The sequence below is a fragment of the Gigantopelta aegis genome, chromosome 9 (assembly GCF_016097555.1).
Source record: "Gigantopelta aegis isolate Gae_Host chromosome 9, Gae_host_genome, whole genome shotgun sequence".
Classification (NCBI taxonomy): domain Eukaryota; kingdom Metazoa; phylum Mollusca; class Gastropoda; order Neomphalida; family Peltospiridae; genus Gigantopelta; species Gigantopelta aegis.
Window position 1 is genome coordinate 46,795,097 of NC_054707.1, and position 21,805 is coordinate 46,816,901.

The 21,805-nt window shown below is 36.3% G+C and overlaps 1 protein-coding gene across 4 annotated transcripts in view; it reads left to right on the forward strand.

Moving 5' to 3' along the window:
• The window catches only part of LOC121380645 (hemicentin-1-like), an 88,476-nt gene that overhangs the window by 58,821 nt on the left and 7,850 nt on the right, over nucleotides 1-21,805 (forward strand). Inside the window, exons 11-26 of one of the 4 annotated variants that reach the window (XM_041509563.1) lie at nucleotides 1,469-1,689; nucleotides 2,166-2,269; nucleotides 2,778-2,979; nucleotides 5,645-6,103; nucleotides 6,682-6,785; nucleotides 7,689-7,869; nucleotides 8,453-8,875; nucleotides 9,607-9,710; nucleotides 10,208-10,388; nucleotides 12,780-13,184; nucleotides 15,152-15,253; nucleotides 17,508-17,604; nucleotides 18,841-18,986; nucleotides 19,183-19,279; nucleotides 20,269-20,393; nucleotides 21,608-21,719. In XM_041509563.1, the coding sequence (XP_041365497.1) occupies nucleotides 1,469-1,689; nucleotides 2,166-2,269; nucleotides 2,778-2,979; nucleotides 5,645-6,103; nucleotides 6,682-6,785; nucleotides 7,689-7,869; nucleotides 8,453-8,875; nucleotides 9,607-9,710; nucleotides 10,208-10,388; nucleotides 12,780-13,184; nucleotides 15,152-15,253; nucleotides 17,508-17,604; nucleotides 18,841-18,986; nucleotides 19,183-19,279; nucleotides 20,269-20,393; nucleotides 21,608-21,719 (3,063 nt within the window). The remainder of the gene's footprint in view (nucleotides 1-1,468; nucleotides 1,690-2,165; nucleotides 2,270-2,777; nucleotides 2,980-5,644; nucleotides 6,104-6,681; nucleotides 6,786-7,688; nucleotides 7,870-8,452; nucleotides 8,876-9,606; nucleotides 9,711-10,207; nucleotides 10,389-12,779; nucleotides 13,185-15,151; nucleotides 15,254-17,507; nucleotides 17,605-18,840; nucleotides 18,987-19,182; nucleotides 19,280-20,268; nucleotides 20,394-21,607; nucleotides 21,720-21,805) is intronic. The other 3 variants (XM_041509564.1, XM_041509565.1, XM_041509567.1) reach the window with 3 other exon arrangements.

Sequence of the window (21,805 nt, forward strand, 5' to 3'; positions counted from 1 at the left end):
AGTATGCGAGTACTGTGATTGAGCTTCCGCGAGCATGCTTGTATGGGTATATCTGGACCCCGTTTTACGAAGCGATCTTAGCGGGGACGGGACGTAGCCCAGTGGTAAAGCGGTTTGGGATCGATCCCTGTCAGTGGGCCCATTGGGCTATTTCTCGCTTCAGCCAGTGCACCACGGCTGGTACATCAAAGGCCGTGGTATGTGCTATCCTGTCTATGGGATGGTGCATATAAAAAAGCCCTTGCTGCTAATCGAAAACATCTTACATTGCAGCAACTCTTCTCAGTTTGTTTCCATTCTAACAGCCAAAGTCTGATTCTTTTATGCTTGGTAATGTAATCATTTAGTTGCAGCGATGTGAGGGCCTTTATATTAATGATAGTGTAATCATTTAGTTGCAACGAGGTGAGGGCCTTTATATTAATGATAGTGTCATCATTTAGTTGCAGCGAGGTGAGGGCCTTTATATTAATGATAGTGTAATCATTTAGTTGCAGCGAGGTGAGGGTCTTTATATTAATGACGGTGTCATCATTTAAGTCTAACGAGATCAGGGTCTTTAATGCTTGTCGATGTAATCATTTAAAGGGACATTCCCGAGTCTCCTGCAATTTTTAAGATGTTATCGACTAACAGAGACTTTTTAACGATTGTAATTACATATTCAATATATGTTTCTGCATAAAATATTAGTAGCTGTATATTAAACGTGTTTCTGATAGTTGTAATATTTGAACTAGGTTAAATTTCATCTTATTTCTTAAAATATAGTTTTTTCATACGTACGAAATTATTTGAAGACAAAATCCAGTGTGGGCTTCTTACATATATTAAGACGACCAGAAACACATTGAATATACACACACTGATATTCTAAACAAAAAAATATATTTAATATGCAACTTTAATCGTAGAAATATTTTATTAGTCGAAAACATCTTACAATGCAGCAAACTCAGGAATGTCCCTTTAAGTGCAACAAGGTCAGGATCTTTCATGATGATACAATCATTTAGGCTCAACAAGGTCACGGTCCTTCATGATGCTGTAATCATTTAGGCGCAGCAAGGTCACAGTGTATGATGATGATATAATCATTTAGATGCAACACGGTCACAGTCTATGATGATGATGTAATCATTTAGGCGCGACAAGGTCACGATCGTTCCTGCTTGATGCTGTAATCATTTAATATTTTCATATACTTACCTTTTGTGACACCCAATAGTCTGGGGCGGGACGTAACCCAGTGGTAAAGCGTTCGTTTGATGCGCGGTCGGTCTGGGTTTGATCCCCGTCGGTAGGCCCATTGGGCTATTTCCTGCCAGTGCACCACGACTGGTATATCAAAGGCTGTGATATGTATTATCCTGTCTGTGGGATGGTGCATATAAAATAGCCCTTGCTGCTAATCGTTAAACATTCATTCATTCATTCATTCATTCATTCATTCATTGTAATCATTTAGGTGCAACAATAGGCGTCTGGCGGAAAACCAGCAGCAGGTAAATCGGGTGCGAGATGACGCCACTGGCGAGATGATACTGGAGGGCACTACAACCGTCTCCCGCGCTCAGCTCGAGAGGTATGCCGGCCAAGGCGAATTCACCTGTGAGTGTGTCGCCTGGTACACAGAGATGCGCACGTGGAAGTTTCTCAAAAGCAACAAGGCAACAGTAGCATTTGCCCGTATGTAGACCTTTTTTGTTTTTTGATATAATGAATGGTAATGAAATAATTTAATATTACAAATGGTTAACTTGTGTAATAATAAATCATTTTTTATTACCATGCACATGTTTAAAAAAATTTTTTTTTATATATAGTGTAGAAAACTATTTTAAATAATATTGTGTAATTTTACCAAAAGAACAGTCATCTAGTATGTACACTCTCGCGCGCACACACGCACGCACACTGAGAGAGAGAGAGAGAGAGAGAGAGAGAGAGAGAGAGAGAGAGAGAGAGAGAGAGAGAGAGAGAGAGAGAGAGAGAGAGAGAGAGAGTGAGAGAGAGAGAATTTAAGTATTGATAATATCATTAAACCATGTACACTGCTTGGAACCTGTCCACTTAACTAAAACAGACAGTAGAATACGGAGATGTGGGAAGAAATTGTTAAACAATATTAAGTTATTGCCATTCGGCCATTAATATGTCCACAGATTTAAAGAGACGATTCCAGAAGCAGCCAACAGATATGGTTCTGAATGTTGGAGGCGTTGCAACATTTGAGTGTCTGGCACCAGAAGGAAACCCAAAACCAATGGTTAGATTTATACTCTCTGAGCTGTATATAATTACGGTCTTTGGACATTAGGTTGGTGGTTATGATAACATCCTACAAGCAGTCGTTAGAATATTTATGGCAAGTACCAGCAGATTTGGCTTAAAACCATTATCCCTAAGTAATTCTCTTGTTATTGTAATTGTACCATATGCTGGGCAGCACAAACTATAGCTTGTTTTGCTCTGGTCGGTTCCAATTATCGAAGCCTAACATTCTGAGACGCCAGACAGGGGTCAATCAACACAAATCTTAACGACAAAACCGTTATCCATAATCAAGGATGTATCTCTGCACAGCACAGACTCGAATGGATCACTTGGGACCGTGCTTATAAAACCTGTAGAGTCTAGACTCAAATGACGTCACACGCATGCAGTTTATATGGTGTTCCCATGAAAATGAAGTTCAGACTATTAAGAGTCTCGAGTTCAGATTCTAAAAATTATATTTATGCGCCAGGTCTCATCTCCCAGCGTTCTCTTTACAGATTTACTGGTCCAAGGACAGGACTCGACTGGATGTGGATTCTGACGACAGGATCCGGGTCCTCTTGGATGGCGGTCAGCTGGAGATCAGCAACGTGCGGACATCCGATGCCGGGCGGTACACGTGCGAGGCGGAGAACCCAGCCGGCGTGAAGATGTCACGACCCGCCGTCCTCACGGTGGAAGGTGAGGTCGTGTGGGAACGTAAGCTGTGTTACACTTCCTTGTAGCGGGTCAGCACAAACCACACCAGCTGTAACTAGTAACTGAACTGTAATATCGATTCAGAACTATCATGAACACGCTAGGAACGTAATGTCAATTCACACGTATACGTTAGTTACACTTCCTTGTACAGGACTAACACAAACCACACCAGCTGTAACTAGTAACTGAACTGTAAATATCGAGTCAGAACTCACACGGACACGCTTGGAACGTTCTTTGAACAGGACCAACATAGACCGCACCAGCTTTAACTAGTAACTCAGCAGTAAATAAGCAGTAAATATTGATTCAGAACTCACATGAATACATTTATACGATAAGTTGTGTTACAGTTCCTTGTAGAGAGGCGACTCAAACCACACCATGTCTAACTAGTAACTTAACCGTAAATATCGATTCAGAACTTACACGCACACATTTAGAAACATTTGTGTGTCAAGATGGCTTTACAAAATGGTAAAATATGAAATAGAAAAATAGTCAAAGAAGTGATATCAGATACAATTCATGTACAGACTGTAAATTTACATGACATTAATATAATGATTGGTAATTTGCAAACATGACTTAATTAGTATCTTGCTAGTCAGTTCTGGCAATTAAATCTAAGAAATGACAACGGATATACACTAAACAAACGTATATTTCTGCCGATGGCTTCTTTTCAGAAATGTTCATTCCACATATTGAAGGTAAATAAGCACAGGATTTGCGTGAAAATTGACTGTTATGTTAATTACCTTATGCTGTATATGAACTGATATCCTAAATGGCATTTATCTACATACATCAGCTGCTCAAACTGTGCTGTGACCAACACATTTCAAATCTTAAATGTCTAGACTTCAATATCAAACTACATTATTCTAGTAGCATCGAATTGTTGACTAAGCCAGTTTAGTGGTGAACTATTATGTTAAAAACTCCATTTCACGCTGCTAGCCGTTTCAGTCAATGTTTTAGAATTAAAATTAAATTAATGCAAGGGACAGGATTAATGGATCTTCAAAACAAATAATCGCATGGTCAAGATTTGTGGCATTGTTTTTGTTTTAAGCCAAATGACACATCTGACCATACAGTTATTTAATAAATATATTTAAGAACTACTTTTTTATTATATAAAACATAACATATATTATAAAGATGCCAGTATCCCGTATATTTAAAGAACATAGTGGTAGCTGGCGCCAAAATACAAAGGTAAGATATGCCATTCTAAACCAAGAAAAAATGCTCCTGGTCATCAGCATACGTTGTGCATGCTCCTGGTTGTTTTCAATGCATGGCGGTTGGGGTCATCTTGACATATATCACACACATTACTCAATACCCACCTACTATACATCATTTTGTCAATCCAAATCATATCATCTTTCGAGTTTTTCTTTTCTTTTGCAGTGTTCAGTTTGCTATAGGCAGCTATTATTAACCAAACTGTTTTAGAACAAGAAATGCCCATGGATTTCAAGACGATTTGGAAACTAAAAATATAATATTCAAAGTTTCAGATGCCATTCTTTTAAAAACATTATGTTATTACTTGAACAAATATAGTTCCTTATTTATACTTTTCTGAAATATATCCATATATCAAACTTATTTGTAACACAGCCCCGTTTCTGTTATTTTCCATGTGCATCGGTTGTATTCGTTACGTAGCCTGCTATATCAAATGTTTCAGTTATTGAGCATGTATACTAATGTATTTTGTTTCAGCTTCAATAGTTTATAATTTAAACAGACTGGCGTCATCATCTATTGTTGTGGTTATTCTCTGATTATTATTTTTATTATTGTTATTATTATTATTATTATTATTATTATTATTATTATATTATATTATGCTATTATTCGCGTTATTTTATTATTTATTAAATTATTATTTTATTGGTTCTTGTTGTATCTTTTATTACTCGTTTTTATTGTAAGTTTTATTATTTATTTTTGTATTACTTTATTATACTTTATTGTTGTTTTATTGTTATTTTTATATTAGTTTTATCATATTTATCATATTTATTTATTTATTTATTTCCCGTATTTATTAGTTATTTGTTTGGTTTTTAGTATTGTTTCATTGTTATGTTTATTATATTAAGTAATTGTTTTTGTGTTTTTTTTGGGGTTTTTCGTTATTTATTTTTTCGTTTATTTTTTAATGTTTATGTAAGCATGTATGTGCAAACGTCTTTATGTATGTACTGATGTATGTTTGTATGTATGTACGGAGGTATGTATGTATTGCTGTATGTATGTATTAATGTATGTATGTATGTATGTATGTATGTATGTATGTATTTTATTCTTAGTAAATTAATATATTGCTTCTAATTGTGTCAGTGGATATTGGATTTACAACTTACAATTTACAATTATTTAACTTGAATTAAAACCTGTACCCTATATTTATACATGTATGCAACTGGTCCTTATATCCTAGGACTATTTAAAATGATGATATATCAATATTTCACATTCAGATGGTATCATAATATTGTGGACTGTTCATATCAGGCAGTAGAAGATACTTGAAATATGTTCTGATAGCAAATTGCTCAGATAATTTAATTTGTATGAGCATAACAAAATTGGTTGGATCATTGCTTAAGGATAACATAGAAAATGAATTGTTTGATAGGAGACGATGTCGACAGAACAGACTTGGAATCATCGACAGCACAGGGGACATCAGCTGAGTCAACACCTGAACCTGAGCCGGAGACGACGGCAGAGCCCCCAGCGACAACAGAATCCAACGTTCCAGAACTCGTGCCTGGCGTCCCAATATTCATAAAGGAGCCTAAACAGGTGTATTACATTGTCAGAGATTCTCCAATAACCATCACTTGCAGAACCCTAGGCGCAGAGCACCTGATGTTCAACTGTAACGGGAAGAGGATTCCCGAGGGCATCAACGATACCTACACGGCCATCGACCCCGAGACTGGATTTAAGATCCTCGAGAGGAGTATTCAGGTACAGCGGTCAGAGGTGGAGAATTCTGATAACTACGAATGTGACTGCACAGCTTGGTACGCCCTCCCAAATGCTCAGGATTGGAACAAAATGCCCAAGAAAACAATGATTGAAATAGCATGTAAGTACCAAATCTGAATGACAATACTGTAACAGTAATCAAAATGTGTGTGTCTGCACGAATAATCAAAGGGACGTTTTGACATGAGGCAAACGCAAAGTTATTGTAGTCAATATGGAGTTAATGGAGAAAGTTTTAGAAAGCCATGATTCTCTCACTCTTACCCGACCTCAGTTTTAAATTATATAACTGTCTTCTTATATTATACCAGAATGGCCTAACGGTATCTGTGGTTGACACATCTGATAAGTAAGCATTCCACCATCGTATTACGTTGCATGCACTCTCTTCTTCTCTTTTACTGAAATTAATATTAATCATTAATTAGATTAAGAGTCGCACGATTCGATGTCATCGCAGATGGGACTGAAAAGATGTAAGCCATTCTGCCAACAGATAATGTTTTTTCAAACTCTTGGCGTTTTTCTTTTTATATCTATCTCCCCTTATGTGTAATCATTTTGGTGCAATGTAGAGGTTTGTATCATAATTACCATCATTGTTATGAATCCTAACACAAATTAAACAAGCGTGCTGAGAAGTCTTCAAGCCAGCTTACCTGTTATTTTGTTTTCCAGACATTAAGAAACGATTTATGCAAGAGCCAGTGAGTCAGAGCGTTCAGATGCATGTTACTACTGAAATACCATGCAGTCCACCAAAGGCTAATCCAGAACCAAAGGTTGGTATCTTTATACGTTAAGATGTATGTTACTACTGAAATACCATGCAGTCCACCAAAGGCAAATCCAGACTCCAAAGGTTGGTATCTTTATACGTTCAGATGCATGTTACAACTAAAATACCATGCAGTCCACCAAAGGCAAATCCAGAACCAAAGGTTGGTATCTTGATACGTTCAGATGCATGTTACTACTGAAATACCATGCAGTCCACCAAAGGCAAATCCAGAACCAAAGGTTGGTATCTTGATACGTTCAGATGCATGTTACAACTGAAATCCCATGCAGTCCACCAAAGGCAAATCCAGAACCAAAGGTTGGTATCTTTATACGTTCAGATTCATGTTACTACTGAAATACCATGCAGTCCACCGAAGGCTAATCCAGAACCAAAGGTTGGTATCTTTATACGTTCAGATGCATGCTACAACTAAAATCCCATGCAGTCCACCAAAGCCAAATCCAGAACCAACGGTTCTTTATACGTTCAGGTGCATGGTATCTTTATACGTTCATCATTTGAAGTCTCACTCTACTTTACTTGATTTAATTTAGAGATTATAAACACGGTATACCTGCTAGAGGTCGCAGTTTGTTTTGGGTTTGGGTTTTTAAAGTTTGTATTCATACATTGTTAATACGATTTAACCGATACCGAAGTTTTGATGGATGTCCAATTTGTTGTTAACTGTATGCATTATACCATTAAAAACTGCATCGCTTTAAACGTTTAAACACGAGACCCAAGGCTAACAAAGTATTCTGTCTTCAATACATGTTGTTTGCAGATGCGATACTAATTTAAAGCCATGTGTCTAGACTGTAAAGAGATTTAGAACATAAATATGTGGACATCAAACGCATGTTGCTGTTTATATTTGATATGGATTATTGTCTTGTAGGTTTATTGGCTAAAAGATAATGAGAAGATTATGGAAGCAGATGATCCGAACTTCACGGTTACCAGCAGCGGAAGTCTAGTGATTAGGGAGATGCACAAAGAAGATGCTGGAACGTATGTGTGTGTTGCAGAGAATGTTGCAGGCAAGAGGATGTCATCAGCAATACAAATTACAGTCTATGGTATGTATTATGTTTCTGAATGTTGGGAAGGTTTGACGCTTTTTATAACAGAAATATTGGAGGAAGTTGCATTTAGGAAGTAAAATTATGATTTAGAAAATATTATATACAGATGTTTAGATTATGTTTCATAAAGACAAGTTTGTAACTACCTGGCACCAACATATGTTAACTCCACAAAGAGATAGACTGGTATTGGTTAAGTAATTGTTGCAGTTACAGTCTTAGGTGAGACTGATCATAGAGGTGGGGGTTTTTTAACCAGTATCCCACGAATGGGACATAGTGATATATATATATATATATATATATATATATATATATAGTGGTAAGTACTGTCATAGTTAGGAGAAAATGCAAATACAAAATCACTTTCTACTTTTTGGTAGAAGTAGCCTGTGTAACTAAACGTTTTTACTCTGGACCAAGTACTTAAATTAAACATTGATGAAGGGCTGGAAACAAACATGCTTCCCTTTATTGACTATACTTGTTGTAATTTCCAATATTCAAAATATTTGCAATATATAGTATCACTATATGCCTACTATATTCCTATTATTTTAAATATTTTTACCATAAGATGGCGAAGCAGGTCCTGAGCCAACACCAGAAGGTAAAGAAGAGGAAGAGGTGAAAACTGTACAACCAGTGGTTAGCGAGGCAACAGATGGACCACCAGTATTTCTGCAAGAGCCTGACTCCATGAGCTATGTCGTTAAAGGCAAGTCTACTGTGTTGTCATGCCAGGCAGAGAAGACTGGGAAAATCACATTCTACTGCAATGATGCCCACGTCGATCCGTCTAGAGTGACTCTGACCGAGACGGTGAACGACGACACCCAGAAGCATTCTCTGGTCGCTACTTACGGCGTCACGCGAGAAGACATCGCACAATCCGCTGGAGGGTCGGAGTACACCTGTCAGTGCTTCGCGTGGTACAGGATGTCTGGAGATTCTACAGACCAGTTCGTCAGCAGCAGAAGTGGAGTCGCCGTGCTCGCATGTACGTGTCTTCTCTTGTACAACTACGATTTAATCTGCTGTCAGACTTCGCCGTGAAAAACCTTTGAGGGGAGTTCTTAATTTTGCCGTTGATGTAGATTATAGGGAGCCATTGAAGATATTACCGTACTGAGCATGGATATTTAATCCATTTGCAGTATTTTGTTTTAATTTGCATGCTAAGGGGAGCTAAAATTACCCTCCTTGAACTATCAGGAGAATGATGGGGAGCTAGAGAGATAACTCCCCTTAAACGGCTAGGTCTCTATTGCTATTTCAATAGGTTTTTAATGGCAATTAAATTAAACTCGCCATCCTGTATTGTAATTTTATTTTCGTTTATATTTATATCATTTATTTATACTATAAAAGATAATTGTGAGTTGTAAAGTGGATAGATTTATCTGATTTATCTGACTTCATAACATGATTTATAAATTTATAAAATGAGACAAAAAAATATTTTTTAAAGTATTAAAAGCTGTTTAATTGAACTGTGAACAAATAATACATTTATTATTGTAATACAGGCTTTGTTGTAGGGACATTTTGACACAATAAAGCAACAATGATCTGATATTTGTACACGCTGTAAACAATTACACTAAACAAACTAAACATATTCAGTGTTAACATGTATACCTTATAGGAACAAACTGACTTCTATATATGACGGAGACATTGTAATCCAAAGTATTGTATGAATGTAGTTTGAAATAATTGCTCTTCCAGTTATAAAAGGACCATCAGTGAAAGAAGCTAAGATGGAAACGGGAGATGCTGGACAACTTGTGTCACTGAAGTGTTCACAGGCAAAAGGAACACCTTGGCCCAAGGTAAATGTTTAGCATTAATACGGCTTACTTCTGTAATTAATACTGCTTCGGTATGTAGTTGCAAAACACATTTCACTCCATCATTTAATGAGTATGTCTACATCGTTGCAAATTCAAACGTAATACTGGATGTTCATAAATAGAAGAATTGCCATATACTCTGGCTAAATTTAAGCCAGCCTATCCAGAGTCGTGTTGACTGCATTTGTCCATGAATTACCGAAAAATAGACCGCATATGAATAAAAGTGATTTATTCATTATGACCATCACAGGAAGAATAAAAAGGTGGATGGTCTATTCTAAATGATTAAGCAATAAAAACACACTCAATATTGCACGTTCTGCCATTGAGAGGATTTCTGGCGCAAGTAACAACTCGTGACCAGAATGGACTTGCTGAATTTCAATGGATATGAACACCTCAATAGAGTCTTTCTTTCCTTAACACCGCAGCTTTAAAGCCTTAACTACGTTTGTATGTCTTCTCTGTTACAGGTGTCATGGCAGAAGGATGGGGAGCTTATTGATGTAATGGAAGACAGTAATCTGGTCATACCCAACGATGGGTCACTGGTCATTCTGAAGGCCCGACTTGCAGACAGCGGCAGATATGCGTGCATCTCGGAGAACGTGGCCGGCAGGAAGCAGAGTGCTCTGGTGGATCTAACGATCAAGGGTCAGAGACGATGCATGGCACTTGCACTTCAGTATTGCACGAGTCAATATATACATTCATGTAGAAACAATTGTTGCTATTAGCCATATGTAAGGCTATTGAAAACAATTGATGGTAGTAACTGTTGGTAGGCATATGGGATTGCACTTTACTAATGGATCTTGAGGAATTTGACTTGAAATTTTTAAAGATTCATTTCATGTTCCGAGGACTTAATTCGCTATTCGTAGTAAGGACAGCAGTATTTGACACACATCCTGCTGGATTCATACGATATTATTAGTCAAGTAGAATTACAAAATTATGATTATTAGAAGACTTCTATGACACAGATTCGAACTTCACTAATGGAAACTGTTATTTTGTTCCAGGCAATGTGATTATTGACTATAAAATATGACTGGACGAAACAAACACTAAATTTGTAATGGTTTAGCTGACGGCTAACTATGGCAGTATATTCGACATTAATATATATATATATATATATATATATATAAAGACTCCCATGAATAATTTATCATTGATGTTTTGTAATTTGATGTATCTAAAGTACCGTATCCTTTCTATAAGATGTCAGCATTTATTGTACATCAACCACAGCAAACAGTAGTTATACACCTTTTGATTAACTGTTTGATAATCAAATTTATATATGTTTGACAAAGGAAGACAATGTTAAGTGAAAAGTTAGTGTACGTGATTAACAAATTTTATTTCCAACACTTTAGCACAATATGTTCATGGAATTATGTTTCTCAAATTATGCATGTGATATCCAGATAATTTTGTGATTTTATACTTGTCCAAGTTACATTATTTTCTAACAGAAATAAGCATATATGCATCGAATTTTAAATCTATGCAAAAGGACATGTATTGAAGTATTGGAATTGCGTTTGTAATTAAGTATCACTGTTTTATTATAATCAGGTTTTGACTTTTAAATACATTTCTGTCTTTAATATATCCATAGACTGTATTATGTCCCAATGCACCGAGTTGCACAATGGATGAACTTGATCTTAGTAAGCGATTGGCTTTTCAACATAAAATAACTTTCATGTCATAAATCTAATGGGAAACAGAAAACCAGATTATCTTAAGTTAATGCACGCTATATCAAATCATTGCTCGTATTGTGTCTAGACGTCTTAGATCAGTATACACTATAAGTATATTCACCTGCTTTCCTAATTCTCATACGAATGTATATCTGCTCCATGACCCACGTATATTTCACATGGTGCTTTCACCTACTGCCAGCATGTTTACAGCTGTTATGCATTGCTATCATTTCTGTGTATCTTATCTTTCTCTCACTCACCTGTCTGTCCATCCTTGTGTGACGACTGTCTGACATCGAAGAGGTGGTTTCTAACACATGAGGAAGACTACATGTTGTACTACACACATCGCAATGGATATACAGCATTCCAGGACTGACATGTCTTACAAACCTGTTTAAAACGTACTAGAATTCCAGTGTCTTTTACTAGATACTGACTTACCTAGTTTTGGAAATCGCCAATTCATGAATGGTGCATTTTGTCTGCAATCGTGTCGCACATATTTGTACTATTATCCCCATAATCATATAATACATAGAAAATAGAACCACAAAACCCCCATATTACTTCTTATAACTTGTCTGCTAGGAAAAGTGATTCGTGACGTTGTCAGCGAGTTATGACGTGATGATATTGGAGGATAGGTTGTCCAGAGCGTGTTTTAAATGGTGTGGCATTTTTCTTGTAGTTAATGGGGAATATGTGTATCATGTGTGTATAATTCTCTTACTATATACATATGTTGTGATCTTTTAAAAATAACAATACATATTACTACAAAATAGGTTTAAATATTAATTGCAGCAACATCTGTACAGTAAATTAAGTACAGTTATCTAAAGAGCATCTGCTTGTACATCCATCGTGCACAATGTGCTGCATGAAGTCATTTACAGAGTTTACAGTGTGTGCTTCTGGTATGTTATACTCACTGCAACTATCTTCATAGAACTCAAATACTTGGCACCTTGCATGCAAAATCGCTAGTCCTGTAAAAACAAAAGGCGGTATTTTGATTTAAAGATTTCAATATGGAAATCTCATTTATCCTGAAGTTTAGATCGGGTTTGGAAGTACGTTTTGTTATACCACGCACACCATGTGATAGTCAAACCCTCCTCCTGTTCCACGTTGATCACAGCTTAACGCAATACCTTTAACGCCAGGACATGTTACTAACGATCGCACGGACTTGCCTGATTTCTGAAGCTTTCTTTGTGACGGCACGATCATCCGTGACACACTAACATCTCACACTTGGCCCTAACACTAACAACCAGCCAGTAATAAGCACAAACGTTTTCATATTTCAAAACCATAGGACCTGAAATGACCACCACCGCAGAACCAGAACATGTTCCAGAAATTAGTGTTCCCATTGGATCCATCGGTGAAAACGTGACCGATTCCATGTATAATGATACGGAAGTCACGCCATTGCCAGAATCGAGTCCAGAGGCTGGGATCAGTGAGGTCAATGTCACTGAATCAGTTCATAATTCAACAGAATATGTAATTGTTAAATCAGAACTGGAAACAGAAAATACAACCGTGGCACATCAGACAACTCCGCCATCTTACAAAAACATTACTGATGATGACGATAGACGCAATGTCTCCATGACAGATATTGTCAGCAGCACTTCCGGCTGGACCGGTGCCGGAGAGACGGAAACAGCAAGTATTCCGGAAGTTATTGACAATACGACCATGGAGGAGACGACAGGTACGAACTTACGTGAGGCAATCATGGTTGTGTATTTTGTTTCTTTTGACGCACTCGATGACGTCAGCTGGGAATTCAAAAGACAACTTTGTAAAGTTCGGCTCGACAAAGACTAGTTTTACACTGTGAAATTCCAAAATATCTATTGGCTTCCGATGGAACCAGGTTCTTTTGCTGTTATTTTTTTTTTAATAACCAAATGTTAAGACACCTAATAGTCCTAGTTTAAGAAAAGTGTTGGGGTATCAGTAAACAAATATTCCTTATTTTTTCGGGACAAATCCATAGTTGACCCATATAATTTGAATATAACAGTTTTTCTAAATACTAAATGTTACTACAATGTACGGCACCACATGGTAATGTTCAACACATTGTCAACGCTTTCATCTAGGCTAACATGCATACATGCCAAGGTAGGGAATTGATATCATTCAACACCGATGCCTTTTTAAAATCTTAATGAGTGATTTTTCTGTTTATACTTTTATAGTAAAGGATCATTAATGTTCTTGTAACTAAATACTTCTGTAGTCCAAATGTGTAATAGTGGTTAGCTTAACATATGTGTCTAAAATGTGTCCCTCTTCTTTCACTAGTTCAAATATGTAATAATGGCGATTTAACAGAGCGTATACAATCTATAATGTGTCCCTCGTCTTTCGCTTTCTCAAACATCTTGAAATAAAGCCCAATCAATATGATACCTTATGGTTTATCTGTTGCTAACACGGTAGCATCATGTGTTTAACCACATTCCGTATGCTTTTCGTCTATGTCCGTCTTTGTTACAGTTGTTTAACGGTTTGTAGTCTAACCAGTATTGTGGTCAAAGAACGTGATCATCATCCTGCTTCTTGCAGTTCACAATTTCATTAAAGTAACAGGCCCTAACTTTTAAACCGTACGACGTATGTTTTAAATATTAATTAGCAGTACTTACATTTAATTATTTTGAATATTAGTTTTCCTACAGCTGAAGTGGTTCTTGTTATCTACGTTTTTGTAATACCACAAAATGAATTTTTCATAATTCTAAAAACGCACGTTCGTCTATGAAGTAATGGTTATCTAGTCTATTTTTGGACGGTGGTTTTCCGTTTAAACATCATAGACTTCAGCTTTTCTCTATTATAACATTATCCAAATGTTTTGCAGGTTTGAAGATTAACTAAACTTAGTGTCCATGTTTTGCAGGCTGAAACTAGAGTATGTTCCTTTAAGCTTACAAATAATGGAATAGGCAAAGATAATTGCAATAACTTCTACTGTCACAACATGTAAGGTAACAGATAATATGGAGTGAAATAAAATATACCCGTGTTTAATTACCTAATAAAATTCGCAGGAAATGTTAATATTGTAGAAATTTCAAAAGGATAAATACTAGTATATGGCCGTATACATCAAAATGTAAATATAAATGCATGCATTGTTACTGTTAATTGTTCTTGTTAATGTCACATGTTTGTTCATTGTGCACGAAAGAGAATGTATATATACACGTGTACATTTCTCGTTATATAGCATGGACATCACATTCGATGCTATATGCTATGGGTGCAGTTTTCAAATACACAGTGCCCTGAAATCATAGTTTTTCATATGTATTTGGCGTTTACATATCGCATTTGCTAAGACAATTAGAGTATGTTTATTATTTGCTGATTGTGTTTATTCGGGACCATTTATTGGCCCTTTCGTATTAGTGATAATTATAAAGCCTTTCGTCATAATAATAATGAAAACAAACTTCTCAAGTGCCCACACATCAACATGTATGACTTTCTATAGAACAAAACATGTATATCTATGATGTATTTCTGTGTCTTGTAAAATATGTATTGTCTTCTGTGTTCAAAGGTAAGTTATGGTATTAGTTTTAAATTTAGTAATGACGAAGAAGGAACAGTATTTCTTTTTTTATCAATGTCACTTGTCTTGACCATTCTTGCCCGTTACTGCAGGCGGTGCTAGCGTCCCGGATTCCGAACCAGAACCTACGTCAGAACCGGAATCAACACCGGAATCCAGCGCAGAATCCACGTCGGAAGCAGACCACACAACACGTATGTCTTCGCAGCTTTGAAGAAAAGACACCAGTCCTTCGTTTTAATACATAAAATACAACATTCTGTTTAGTCCTGTTCTTTTTTAAATGGTATATGACGTGTTGCATTCAGTATCAAGTGTATGTTTTTGGATGTTACTTTCTCTTCTTTAAACAGATTCGGATTGTTTATGGTATTTTGCTTTGTTTTGTTTTGTTTTTATCTTTTCAACAACAACAACAACAAAACATTTTAAAATTCGTTTCGGTTCTTTTTCTTTCTGTCTATTTCATTAAAAAGTAATATGTTCCTTTCACTTCATTTCGTTCAGTTCGTTTCATATATATTGTATTTAATTAAATTATTTATTTTGTTCTGCTTTGGACTCTTTTATTCCTCTCAATTTATTTCTTTTGTATTGAATTTTCTTTTCGGTTCTCTCTTAGTAAAGTCAATATTTACATGTTTTCTTTTAAATTGTACGTATGTATATTGACACATCGAATGATATGGCTTATGGTAAACTAGTGTTGCCAAAACATCATATATTATCTCCGGACCTAAAATGTTATTACTGTACATTTGTACTGTAAATAGCATACTCAATTTAGTACTGAATACATTTATGACAAATAAAAACAAATTATTTACAATTAATATTTTTTTCAAATTAATATAGTGAACTATTTTCAGAAATAATATTATCCGTAACATAAGCAGACTGCATATATTGCGTCATCGCCACATTTTCGCGTCAGCTACTTAGGTTAGTATAACATTATATGTTATTATTCGACCATATGGACCTAGATAGCATGTTTCTTGAATATTTGCACTATATAATGCTATCCTTGTTGTGTGACCTCAACTGACGTGTATCCATGGTAACGTGTGCATGACATTTTCCCCACAGTTTCTTTTCTTCTGAATCCTTTCTGTAGCCCTTCTGTAAGTCTATAGCAAACTTGTAACATATTACTGCATAGTGTATTACTGACATCGTGAATTATAAAACAGTATTGTGCAGTGTGTTTCTGGTGGTATCGTAAAATGTTTTAATGTGAGTGATTTTAATTTATATCTATTCAAAGTCATTCTAAAAATACATATTTTACTGTTCCGATATGCAAGGAGATTCATTATTCGTTGATATTTGCCTTCAGTGTTGATCAAACAAAATGGAACAAAATATATTAGAAATGCATTTTCAATTAAGTGTTGCTCCATCACATTTATGAACATTGGTGAACCTTTGGTGAATCAGTAGCGAGTAACATCATTGGTGGGACATGGTATGTTCAGTTTTCACGAAAACTTTGTATTATTACTATTGTTGTGTGCGAATCATGAGGCCAAGCCAGCAAGGTTTATCGAAACATCAGACCCCTTCGATAATGCTTAGTGATGAGACACGTCATTGATAACCGTTTTCAATTCAGATTTGGTTCATAATAACATTTTAGTCACTTGTAAGAGTGAATTCACAGCACTATATCCACAGTGAGTAGAGTAGCTACGTGAAGCCATCATATACGTTAACAATGATCAAAGTGGCGGACCGTGCCGACTGATATTCCACTGTAGCCAGGGGCGTAGCTAGTGGGGGGGGGGGGGGGGGAGGCAAGGATCGGGAAAATCCGGAAAAGACTATAGATACTTAAAGAAAATTCTCTTCTTGGCCGTTTAAGGAGTTTTAGACTATTAACTATTCAGTCACCCCCCCCCCCCCCCCCCCCCCCGCCCCCAAACAAGAAATCCTACCTACGGCCCTGGTAGATGTATAAGATGATGAGTAGAACTGAGGTCACTGGTTCCAGAGGATCATTTTGTTTCGCATTAAATGCTACTACGATCACCGAAAGGATATTTGATTGCCAAAATATCGCATGAAGTTCAAATATTGTGTAATTTAATGTCAAAATCTGCGAGAATTGCAAATATGTGATAGTTCCTAATCACTAGGGTCAGCTAAACCTTTGGTGTGATGATGTGGTAGCTTTACTCTGTCGCCTGTACAGATACACAGTTGGTATCTACACGTGCAGTAATTGCAGGAAAACGTTAACTGTTATTTCTGTGCTCAATAATACTTTAAATATAGACTATCTTTAGCAAACATAGTATATATTCGCAAAAAACATACACATGGCCGTGACTAAAATGATGTCGATATTTCACAGACTGAAGTGTCGAGATATTGAATATTTAAATGAATATTGAAGCAAATGATATCTATCTGTTGGATAGCTAAAGTGATTCGGTTTCTTTACAGCCAACATTAACGAGTGTATGACGATGTTCAGGGAATGCAACGCCATTTTGAATGAAAAATCGGTCGACACGTCTTCAGATCCTAGTGCAATGTGCAAGTATGTATATCGGTGTTTATTTGGTTGGAAAACTGTTTTCCTTTACATATGCAGATTCTCTCCATGTTTATTTGAAATATGTCAGCTCCGTGAGCCCCTGAATATCATAGAATAATTAAATTTACGTTACATTCATTACCACATAACGTCATCCCATTGGTCCAGACGTAGCAACGGGAGTTTGTTCGATTCTCGATGAACGTAAACATTACGTTGTCAGGGAACGTCATATCTGATGAGATCATTTTAAATGGGCAAGTTGTCTTACTGAGCATTATTGTTTATGGACCAAAAATAAAGTATGACGTTTTAGTGTTGTTATTATCAGCAAGTATGATTCGAATTTAATTATTAGTATTGTCTTATATTTCTTTTACTTTCATCTGGGTATGAACAAAAAAAAATCATCAGTAAACTGTGAATCGGCGAGGCCGTTCTCACATAAGTTTGTAAATGATTTGTTTTGTTCATACCCAGATGAACGTAAAAGAAAAAATAGACAATAATTATATAATTAAATTTGAAGCATACTTACTAATAATATTAAAAGTTCATATTTTATTTTGAATTTTTTTTTTTTTTTTTGTGTTAAAAAATAACGCTCAGTAAGACAAATTAATACTACGAAATGACGTAATTTTTACATTCATCGAAAAATGAACAAACTCCCGTTGCTACGGCTGGACCAATGGAACGACGTTATATTGTAATGGATGTAACGGGAATTTAATTATCAGTTGTTGGGTTTGTTTATTCCATTCATTTTCATTAGTACGACACATAATAGCCGAATATTTTGTTAGTGTAAACATTCATATTTGTTATCAATTATACTTGTAACCGTTTAGTGTTTAAAACTGTTTTATTATCTCAAAGACATAAAATTAAAGTTTATTTTACACTGTCTGTCTCTCCACCTTCTCTCTCCTACCCCATCTTCCCACTCTCTCCCTCTGTCCATGTTTGTCTCCCCTTTTCCCTCCCTCGCTTTCTTTCACCATATCGCGCCCTCTCTGTCTCTGTCTGTCTGTCTCTCTCTCTGTCTCTGTCTGTCTGTCTGTCTGTCTGTCTGTCTGTCTCTCTCTCTCTCTCTCTCTCTCTCTCTCTCTCTCTCTCTCTCTCTCTCTCTCTCTCTCTCTCTCTCTCTCTCTCTCTCTCTCTCTCTCTCTCTCTCTCTCTCTCTATATATATATATATATATATGTATATATATATGTTTTTATTATTTCACAAAAGGGTTAGAGTCAACTATACCAAGTGCACAGATAATTTTATGGACGTATGTTCGGGCTTCATACGACCGGAACTAATGGAAACCATGACAACCACGAGAGAAGGTTTTGATAAATACTGTAAATCGAGCTCAACCAAACCAGATAAAGGTAAACTTTCCAATCTGTTTATTAACTGGGTTTTTTTTAGTAGGATCTTTGTCATTGGAGTCGTTTTAGGTTAAACATTTACTGGGATAATGTCTGTAACATGTTATCTAGTGATAAATGTAAACGGTCTTATTCTGCAGTTTGATTGTATAGATAATGTACTGAGATTGTATATTCTAATTTGCTTCCATTGCAGATGCCGAGATGGCGTTTCCTGGGTGTAGAAAACTACAAATGTGCTATTCCAAGTTCCGATCAGAAATCAACATGCAAGCTATTTTGTATTCATGTGTGTAAGTATCACATCTAATATATATATATATATATATATATATATATATATATACTGAATTACAATAGAATCACGGATGTTAATTTAGTTTTCTCTAATCGTTTTAAAACGTTTCACTTCAAATCTCATTAATTTGTGTGTATTAAAACGACTAATGTGTTATGCACATTTTAGGCCCAATACAGTTTTATATATAAATATATATAAATATCCGTGTTTTTCAGTATTGTTTGAATAATTACCACTAGATATGTCATTATCTATGTAAAAAGAAAGAATGAATGATGAATATATGAATGACTGAATGACTGAATGAATGTTTAACAACACTCCAGAACGAAAAATGCATATCGCCTATTGGGTTTTAGACAACTTCCAATAGCTGTGTTAGAAATACTTTCGGAAAGGTGTTTGGTTCGCAGATGATCGTACTATAGCGATGTGTTTTAGCCATTCTCCATTTGTCACACAAACAAGGTGAATAGAGAAGAATACCCCCCCCCCCCCCCCCCCCGCCCCCAACAATATTGTGATTATATTGTGCATTACGTGTACTTATGTTCTGAGCTAGATTTTTTTGGGAAATGTTTTATTTAACGACATACTAAATACATTTTATTTACGGTTATATGGCGTCAGACATATGGTTAAGAACCACACAGATATTGAGAGAGGAAACCAGCTGTCGCCACTTCATGGGCTACTCTTTTCGATTAGCAGCTAGGGATCTTTTTTATGCACCATCCCATAGACAGGATAGCACATACCACGGCCTTTGATGTACCAGTCGTGGTGCACTGGCTGGAGCGAGAAATAGCGCAATGGGCCCACTGACGGGGATCGATCTCAGACCGACCGCGCATCAAGCGAGCGCTGTACCACTGGGCTACGTCTTGCCCCATTCTGAACTTGAGTCTTAGCGAAATATAAATGAATGTATATGATGGACATTATATTATTTAGATGACCATGTATTTTGTCATGTTTCAGGGCATTGCAGAACTACTTGCACTGCGCCGAGGATGCTATAACGATCTGCAACATACAGAAACCAAGTGACACCAAGACAACTCTGTCAGATATTGCCGGCTGGTTCTCGGAATACTGTTCGCGAAGTATGGCACTTTTCTTAATTGTTTCTGTTTCTTTCTTTGTTTCTTCGTTTCCATGTACCGGCCTCGGTGGCGTCGTGGTTAGGCCATCGGTCTACAGGCTAGTAGGTACTGGATTCAGATCCCACTCGAGTCATGGGATTTTTAATCCAGATACCGACTCCAAACCCTGAGTGAGTGCTCCGCAAGGCTCAGTGGTTAGGTGTAAACCACTTGCACCGACCAGTGATCCATAACTGGTTCAACAAAGGCTATGGTTTGTGCTATCCTGCCTGTGGGAAGCGCAAATAAAAGATCCCTTGCTGCCTGTCGTAAAAGAGTAGCCTATGTGGCGACAGCGGGTTTCCTCTAAAAAACAGTGTGAGAATGATTATATGTTTGACGTCCAATAGCCGATGGTAAGATAAAAAATCAATGTGCTCTAGTGGCGTCGTTCAATAAAACAAACTTCACCATTTTCTTTTTTTTCGTTTCCATGTCTGTTGTTCATTTGGTGGTAGCTTTTAACATAATTTTTAGTGAATTAGTTAACTAATTCAATTACTCGATCCTCCAGACAATAACACAGTTCTGGGACAATAACCTATTTTATTTTTAAAACATCCTAAAACAAATATGTATTAGAGGTTAACTTTATAAGTAAAAACCAGACACATTTGTTTTTTAAGTTGTAGGTAAATATCTGTTTCATTTCCAATAAAGGCTTTTTCAGTTTTACAAAACATTGAAGATCCTTACATTTGGTCAAAAGGAAAAAAAATACAATGAGTTAACTCCCTTCAGTAGTGAATTTTCATTTCATTTCAACTTATGTTTGTGCTTATATCCAATTAAGGTTTACCCACGCTGTCCTGGGCACACACCTCAGCTATCTGGGATGTCTGCCCAGGACAGTGGGTTAATTGTTAGTAATAGTGAATTAATTTATGCGAGTGTCCACGTTTGTATTAACTCCCCTGATGAATAGTTGACATTATGAAGGCGTTTGATTTGAAAGTAGTTTTAGACAAGACTTTACCTTCAAGCTAATTTTGTACACCTCGTTGTATCATGTTACCTCGATTTCATTATGTTTTGCAGTTCTGTTAATGACAAAACGCATTTTTTCAGCCACACACATTATTTGACTTCACTATATTTTTATTAGAAAGTAAGCATAACGCTTTACTACCCAATTTCAAACTTGATAATGTCACGTACTTATGTTATATTTTCAGTTCCATTAATGGACAAAGGTCTTAAACGGTGTGAAAAACGAGATGTCTGCAAACTACCCCTGTCCAGCAACACAACGGCAAAGCAGACGATTAATGTTAATCACTGGTGCCCGTACGTAGTTCCACTCCTTCTTGGTTATTATTTTCATTACATCTTCTAGATTCAAGCGTAGTGTTCTAGGGCTTAAACTCTTATCT